Source organism: Musca autumnalis, unplaced genomic scaffold (assembly GCF_047663935.1).
Source record: "Musca autumnalis isolate F117 unplaced genomic scaffold, ASM4766393v1 scaffold_4, whole genome shotgun sequence".
NCBI lineage: Eukaryota > Metazoa > Arthropoda > Insecta > Diptera > Muscidae > Musca > Musca autumnalis.
Window position 1 is genome coordinate 223,100,374 of NW_027411977.1, and position 8,425 is coordinate 223,108,798.

The following is an 8,425-nucleotide window of genomic DNA, read 5'->3' on the forward strand; positions in this document are numbered from 1 at the left end:
TAATGAGTTTTTGGAGGATTTTTATAAGAGAGAAAGCGTGGATTTCTTAGTGATTTCTTGGAGGATTTTTTTAGAGAGAAAGCGTGGATTTTTTAATGACTTTTTGGATGATTTTTATAAGAGAGAAAGCGTGGATTTTTAATGAGTTTTTTTGAGGATTTTTATAAGAGAGAAAGCGTGGATTTTTTAATGAGTTTTTTTTTGAGGATTTTTATAAGAGAGAAAGCCTGGATTTTTTAATGAGTTTTTGGAGGATTTTTATAAGAGAGAAAGCGTGGATTTTTAATGAGTTTTTTTGAGGATTTTTATAAGAGAGAAAGCGTGGATTTTTTAATGAGTTTTTTTTGAGGATTTTTATAGGAGAGAAAGCGTGGATTTTTTAATGAGTTTTTTTTGAGGATTTTTATAGGAGAGAAAGCGTGGATTTTTTAATGAGTTTTTGGAGGATTTTTTTAAGAGAGAAAGCGTGGATTTTTAATGAGTTTTTTTTAGGATTTTTATAAGAGAGAAAGCGTGGATTTTTTAATGAGTTTTTTTTTGAGGATTTTTATAGGAGAGAAAGCGTGGATTTTTTAATGAGTTTTTTTGAGGATTTTTATAAGAGAGAAAGCGTGGATTTTTTAATGAGTTTTTTTGAGGATTTTTATAGGAGAGAAAGCGTGGATTTTTTAATGAGTTTTGTTTGAGGATTTTTATAAGAGAGAAAGCGTGGATTTTTTAATGAGTTGTTTTGAGGATTTTTATAAGAGAGAAAGCGTGGATTTTTTAATGATTTCTTTGAGGTTTTTTATAAGGGAGAAGATTTTTTAATGATTTTTACAAGAGCGAAATCGTGGTTTTTTTAATGATTTTTTTGAAGGATTTTTTAATGATTTTTGGGGGATTTTTGTAGGAGAGGAAGCGTAGATAGTTTAAATGATTTTTTGAAGGATTTTTTAATGATTTTTGGAGGATGTTTGTAGGAGAGAAAGCGTGTATTTTTAATGATTTATAGAGAGAAAGCGTGGATTTTTTAATGATTTTTAGAGAGAAAGCGTGGATTTTTTAATGATTTTTAGAGAGAAAGCGTAGATTTTTTAATGTATTGATCGTTCCGAGGCGCAAACAGTGATTCGGACCACTACCTTGTTGCAGCAAAGGTACGTACACGTCTAAACGTTGCAAATAAAGCACTTACAGACACAACGCGGAAGTTGGACATCGATAGGCTGCAAACACAACAGATAGCCACAGCATATTCCACTCAACTAGCCCAATTGCTTAACGCGAGCACTCCTTGTCCCGATAACATAACAACACAATGGCAAAATATTGCCCACTTTATGCGAACAGCCGCAAAATTCATACTTGGATACCAGAGACCTCCACAAAAGAATTCATGATATGACCAGGTGTGTCGTGCTACTACCAAAGAGAAAAATGCGGCATATGGAGCTACCTTACAATCAGTAGCAACGCGTAGCGCACGAGAGAGATATCAGGAGAAAAGGATAGAAGAGAAACGTCTTTTCCGCAAGAAAAAGAGAGAAATGGAAAAGTGGGAGTGTGAAAAAATCGAGATGTACAGGAGCCAGAATAAAGTGCGAAAATTCTACCAAAGAGTGAAACACCAAACGGATGGCTTTGGTACAGGCACATCCTCCTGTAGAGAGCAAGGTAATCTGGTAACCGATACAGATAGCGTGCTCAGGATATGGAAGGAACATTTCTCTAATCTGCTGGTATCCAATTGTAGCGAAGACGATGATACCACAGATCCAATCGCAGAAGATGGTATAGAATGTATACCGCCCGGCCAAGATGATGTAAAAACAGCAATCAACCGGCTGAAAAATAATAAAGCAGCAGGAGCCGATGGCTTACCAGCCGAGCTGTTTAAAACCGGAGGCGACACGCTGATAAGGTGTATGCATCAGCTAGTTAACACCATCTGGCAGGAAGAACGCGTACCCGATGATTGGAACCTGAGCATCCTGTGTCCCGTCCACAAGAAAGGAGATAAGACTGTATGCTCCAACCATAGGGGCATAAGTCTTCTCCCTATTGCCTATAAGATTATGTCAGGGATATTGTGCGAACGACTAAAGCCAATGGTCAACGAAATAATTGGAACATACCAATGTGGCTTTAGACCTGGCAAGTCCACCATTGACCAGATTTTTACCCTGCGGCAAATCCTGGAGAAGTCCCAAGAGATGCAGTTCGATACCTAACACCTTTTTGTCGATTATAAAGCAGCCTTCGACAGCCCGCTGCGTTCAAAGGTATTCCAAGCCATGTCTGAATTTGGTATCACCGCAAAGCTCATCCGGCTTTGTAAGATGACTTTAACTGATTCTAGGTCCTCAGTTGAAATTGGAAAGAACCTCTCCGAAGAATTTTGTACCAAAAGAGGTTTCAGACAAGGAGACAGCCTTTCGTGTGACCTATTCAACATTTTGCTGGAAAAGGTAATACGAGATGCAAATGTCAAAAGAAATGGCACAATTTACACCAATAGCCACATGTTACTTGCCTATGCTGATGACATAGACATCATGGGACGATCAGTAAAGGAAGTAACTGATACCTTTAGGAAGGTCGAAGCAGAATCTGTGAAAGTGGGTCTGGCGGTAAACGGCAAAAAGACCAAATTGATGGTGTCGACGCGCAAAGCGTCCATAGAGCTCGGACCAACTGTGGAAGTTGGTACCTAAAATTTTGAGGTAGTTAAAGACTTCGTCTACCTCGGCACTGCCATAAACACAACTAACAACATCAGTTGTGTAAGCAATTTAAAAACACAGCCACATCTCGTCAAACAAAAATAACACTATACAAAACGCTGATACTAACCGTGCTAATGTATGGCTCCGAAGCATGGGTACTTCCGCGAGCAGATAAGCAGTGCTTGGTGTGTTTGAGAGGAAAATTCTTCGAAAGAGCTACGGGCCGATCTGCGTTGACGGTGAATATCGACGTCGTATGAACCACGAGCTATACAAAGACATGAATATAGTTAAACGTATCGAGATGCAACGATTGCGTTGGCTAGGCCATATCATAAGAATGAGCGATGATGAACCCGCTAAAAAGGCTTATGAATGCATGCCACATGGCGGTGCACGCAGAATCGGCAGGATGGATGGAGCACACAAGTGGATGAAGAAATGAAAAGGCGCGGTATTCCAGAAAGAGAAGCGAAAAACAGAGAGAATTGGAGATCTTTTCTTAGTTCGGTCTATGGAACAAATATTCTGTAATGGGCCAACTAAGTAAGTACGCTTGATTTTTTAAAGAATTTTTGGATGGTTCTAATAGGACAATAAAAGTTATTTTCTTAAATAATTTTTAGAGAATCCTTTAAAGGATTAAAATAAAAGTGGATTTTTAAAGAATTTTTAGAGGATCCTTAGAAGACAATAGGCTTGGATTTTTTAAATAATTTTTAAGAGGATCAATATACCTGGATTATAAAATAATTTAAGCAGGATCCTTACAGGATAATAGGCATGGGTGTTTTTAAGAATTTTTAGAGGACCCTAAGAGGACAGTATGTGAGGATTGTTCAAAGAATTGTTGGAGCATCATTAGAAGACAATAGTCGTGGATGCTTATTAGAGGACATTATTTAAAAAATTTTTAAAAGATCTTTAGAGGACAATAGGCCTGGATTTTTAAAGAATTTTTGCAGAATCTTTATATTACAATAGGCTTGAATTTTTTGAAGAACAGGACATTTTTTAAAACAATTTTTAGAGGTCCCTAAGGGGACAAGAGGCCTGGATTTTTAAAATAATTTTTGCAGGATCCTTAGAGGCCAATAGACGTGGATGTTTTTTTTATGATTATTTAGAGGAGAAACTTAAGAGGATAATAGGTGTGGATTTTTAAAGAATTTTTAGAGGAGGAACCTAAGAGGACAATAGACGCTATTTTTTAAAGAATTTTTAGAGGACCCTGAGAGGACAATAGGTAAGGATTTTTAGAATAAAAAGAATATGGAAAATTTTGTTGCACGTTTATATTAACCGCCCCTTTTATGGTTTTTTTTTTGTACAGTCACAGGCTGAGTGCTTATCTCTGCCAACAAAGCTGAATGATACCTTTTTACTTATCTTTCTTTTCAATGACAATTTTCCAGGAATAATATTTTTCTAAAATTTTGAAATTATGGGTGACGTTGTCCATTTGTTTTAGCCTCCAAGTAAAAAAACATTTCCCATATGGCTTTACAAATGGAAGAGAGTAACGAACGAACGAAAACAGAAGAATAAATTGCGTTAAATTGTATGAAAATTACAGTCATAAATTAGACATGTCTAGGTAAATTCTTATGAATGATTGTTAATATCTTCAAGATATGACCAAGTTATATTTATTTGTTGTTATTTCAAATTATAAATTATGTAATATATAATTTTAGGATAATGAGAAATGTCGCATAATTTAAATTGTCCTTGAGATTAAGTGGAGAAAATTTTCATATACTACTTTTTCGGGGTAATTGCATTTAACGGTTAAAAGCTAATTTATTATTGGCAGGCTGTGAGAAATTTGCTTTTAACAACCATTTTGTAAGTGGATTTTTCAAACATGGTAGTGGTGTAATTTTCAAAGAAATACCCAAAAATTGTTGGTGTAATAAAAGAGGGGTGTTTTTTTATCACAGAGCCTTTGCTGCTGTATAATTTCTGATATTTCGAAATTCTGTGAATCAGCCTACGTTGTCGACAAATACCGGATAAACATTTTGGGATATACCGTTCGGAACAAATTAGGTAGACGGTCGTTGGACCAAATTGTACGTAACAAACTTAATATATCAGCTAAGTAGGCGGTCGTAAAATCCGTTGTCTAGTTATAACCACCTGTGTCAGCTTTTCTGTTTAAAAGAAATAATTTTTTAAATCATTGTCAGCTATTATTTGCTTGTCATATTCCAAAGAATATCAATGCAATTTTGAATAATGTGACTGACATAACAATTTGATGTCCACATGGGTCTTCAATTGCTACAACAAAGGGTAGGCAAGACCTTTATTTAACGTTGCATAGCAGCAGTAGGAATACTTTTTCCATACTGGCACAGCATGTGGTGGGTAATTTTCTTTTCTTTCTCCCCTTTACGGACCTTTCCATTTTGTCCTTTGTATTCATACATATCTACATTGACACTTGGCAAAATACAGATAAATTTCATAGTTAATGGCAGAGCATCAAAAAGACTTTAAATTCAAGCACATGTGTGTGCGAAAAAAACTATAAATTTCCATGCATTTTTTCTGAGTCCTATTTGCATTTTGTATACCTGTCCAATTTCAATGTTTTCACTGGCACAGCTACAGAGCTGCAATATGCAAATAGGGGCAGGAGAAAAAACCAGTATTGTTAATTGAAATTGTAGCCAGTGTAAAGGAGCCAATGCAGATGATGATGATGGAATGCAAATATGGTTGGTTCTTCTTCTAGCCCCCCAACCACAGTTCCACACTTCTCACGGAGAAAAAAAAATACAATCAAAATAGGCAGGGATTGTTAGCAAATAGGAAAATAGTAGAATGTAATATTTTTTTAAGGCAAGAGCGTGGATTTTTTAAAGAATTTTTACAGCAACCTAACACACCAATAAGCGTGGATTTTTTAAAGAATTTTTACAGCAACCTAACACAACAATAAGCGTGGATTTTTTAAAGAATTTTTACAGCCACCTAACACAACAATAAGCGTGGATTTTTTAAAGAATTTTTAGAGCCACCTAACACAACAATAAGCTTGGATTTTTTAAAGAATTTTTAGAGCCACCTAACACAACAATAAGCTTGGATTTTTTAAAGAATTTTTAGAGCCACCTAACACAACAATAAGCGTGGATTTTTAAAGAATTTTTAGAGCCACCTAACACAACAATAAGCGTGGATTTTTTAAAGAATTTTTACAGCAACCTAACACACCAATAAGCGTGGATTTTTTAAAGAATTTTTACAGCAACCTAACACACCAATAAGCGTGGATTTTTTAAACAATTTTTACAGCAACCTAACACACCAATAAGCGTGGATTTTTTAAACAATTTTTACAGCAACCTAACACACCAATAAGCGTGGATTTTTTAAACAATTTTTACAGCAACCTAACACACCAATAAGCGTGGATTTTTTAAACAATTTTTACAGCAACCTAACACACGAATAAGCGTGGATTTTTTAAACAATTTTTACAGCAACCTAACACACCAATAAGCGTGGATTTTTTAAAGAATTTTTACAGCAATCTAACGCACCAATAAGCGTGGATTTTTTAAACAATTTTTACAGCAACCTAACACACCAATAAGCGTGGATTTTTTAAACAATTTTTACAGCAACCTAACACACCAATAAGCGTGGATTTTTTTAAACAATTTTTACAGCAACCTAACACACCAATAAGCGTGGATTTTTTAAACAATTTTTACAGCAACCTAACACACCAATAAGCGTGGATTTTTTAAACAATTTTTACAGCAACCTAACACACCAATAAGCGTTGATTTAAATCTCACTTTAAGTTCGCCTTATGAGGTCACGGTCCAGTTAATGCCAATTACGAAACGTTGTTGGCTATCTATAATCGACAACATGACCTGTGATGCGTTACACATGTTCGATTTTTTAATTAAAAATATTTATTATAAGTTACCTTAATTGAATGGCATTAAATAAATAGGTTGATTTTTTCGGTTTTTTGTTTTATTTTAGCTTTAACAATCATTCAAAGAAGTCATGAAAAGCTTCATCATTTTCGCTCTAACATTGACAATTTTACAAATTTCCCTGGCTCTCAATGCAAAATTCACTCGCCTAGAATGTTTTGAATTTGATAAACCATTTGCCACCGTAACGAAATGTCGTTTGAAGGCATTGTCGCGTTTTAGCTCAGCATTATTCCTTCATGTGGCATTGCATCAGACACCGGTTACGAATGTTTCGGTAAGAATTTGTTAAAAAAATTATTATTTTTAATTTTTTCTCATCCTTCGTTTAAGCAGTTCAATGCTGCCCTCCTTCGCAAGGGCAGCAATGGCTATCGGCCGTTTATGTACAACAACACTGTGGATTTTTGCCGTTTCTATAAAAATCCCAATAAATTTATTTTTTGGAAAATATTATTTTTCAAAATGATTGGCCCAGCGTCCAATATCAATCACACATGTCCATTTGAGGTAAGGGAATGTGGTGCGAAGAAGGAGGAAAAATTATTTACCATTTATTCTTTGTTTTCCATTAGCATGACATTATTGTGGAAAATCTGGTATTGGATGGTGAAATGTTCAAGCTAATACCTTTCCCCTCGGATGAATATATGATTAAGGTAAAGGTGGCTGCCTATAATAATTATAAGGCTGAAATACGTGCTTATGTGCAAATTTTGGAATAGACGGAGCATTCAAAATACACATATTTTTTTTTAAAAAATTATAATGTTTATAATAAATGTAATAACAAAAGCAAAAATTGTAATTATAGTAAACGGTATACTAAGAACCGAATGCCACAACTCAAGATGAGCATTCAGACCAGTCGATTGTGACTTTCCAAAAACTAGCTAATATTGCGCCTATAACCTCATTATAGCCAGGCTCAAGTGAGATAGATCTGTACTTCTAGCGCGAGCCTTCCACAGCGCATTGAACCATCACGAAATGTGAACATCAACAACTTTCTGTTCATTTCGTACAGACCATTTTTTATCTCGCTTTGCATAATTCCCACTTGTAAATTTCCTTTTCAAGTGAAATACATTTACAGTTTACGGGAGTTTCCATGGAAATCGAAACCGCAATTCACAACATTAATGAAAGAGGAAATACGAGAGTTTACATTACAAGCTTACAATCTTCATTGGACTTTTTCATCCACCATCCATGCCACCAGTTCGGCAAAGAGAAATCATTTAAAAATGATGATAAGAGCTACAGATACACACTAGCAGGCGCACACTAGGACAGAACATTAAACTGAGAGAAAAGCTAATATGAAAAGATACAAAATAAAAAAAGGATTTTTTCAAAGGACAAAGAGAGACTTCTTTTTTTTCCTTTATTAATTTAAAATATGTACATAATTAGCTTAAAGAGATGGTTAAAACAACCTTACATCTATAATACATGTGCTATAGAATATGTTGTATAGTTACTAATAAATAAATGTAGACACAATGGAGAAGGAAAAGATAGTGAAAAAAAACCTTCAATAAATTATAGAGTAAATAGATTCATCTAGTTATCAAAGAGAGTATTTTCAAGCGAATTTTCATTCAAAGTACATTTTTCTTCAAAATTTTTCGAAATTACTTCTATTCTTTGCAAAATAAAATCAGTATGAGACAATTCATGTAATTCTTTTGTTCTGAAATATCTAGGTAGATTTAACATCATTTTCAAAATTTTATTTTGAGAGACTTG

At 34.7% G+C, this 8,425-nt stretch overlaps 1 protein-coding gene across 1 annotated transcript in view; it reads left to right on the forward strand.

Annotated features, from left to right (window-relative positions):
• Positions 1-7,398, forward strand: part of LOC141400740 (uncharacterized) — an 85,589-nt gene extending 78,191 nt beyond the window's left edge. The window contains exons 2-4 of the mRNA XM_073980193.1: positions 6,720-6,950; positions 7,010-7,183; positions 7,249-7,398. Of these exons, the coding sequence (XP_073836294.1) occupies positions 6,744-6,950; positions 7,010-7,183; positions 7,249-7,398 (531 nt within the window). The 5' untranslated portion in view covers positions 6,720-6,743. The remainder of the gene's footprint in view (positions 1-6,719; positions 6,951-7,009; positions 7,184-7,248) is intronic.
• The last annotated feature ends 1,027 nt before the right edge of the window (positions 7,399-8,425 follow it).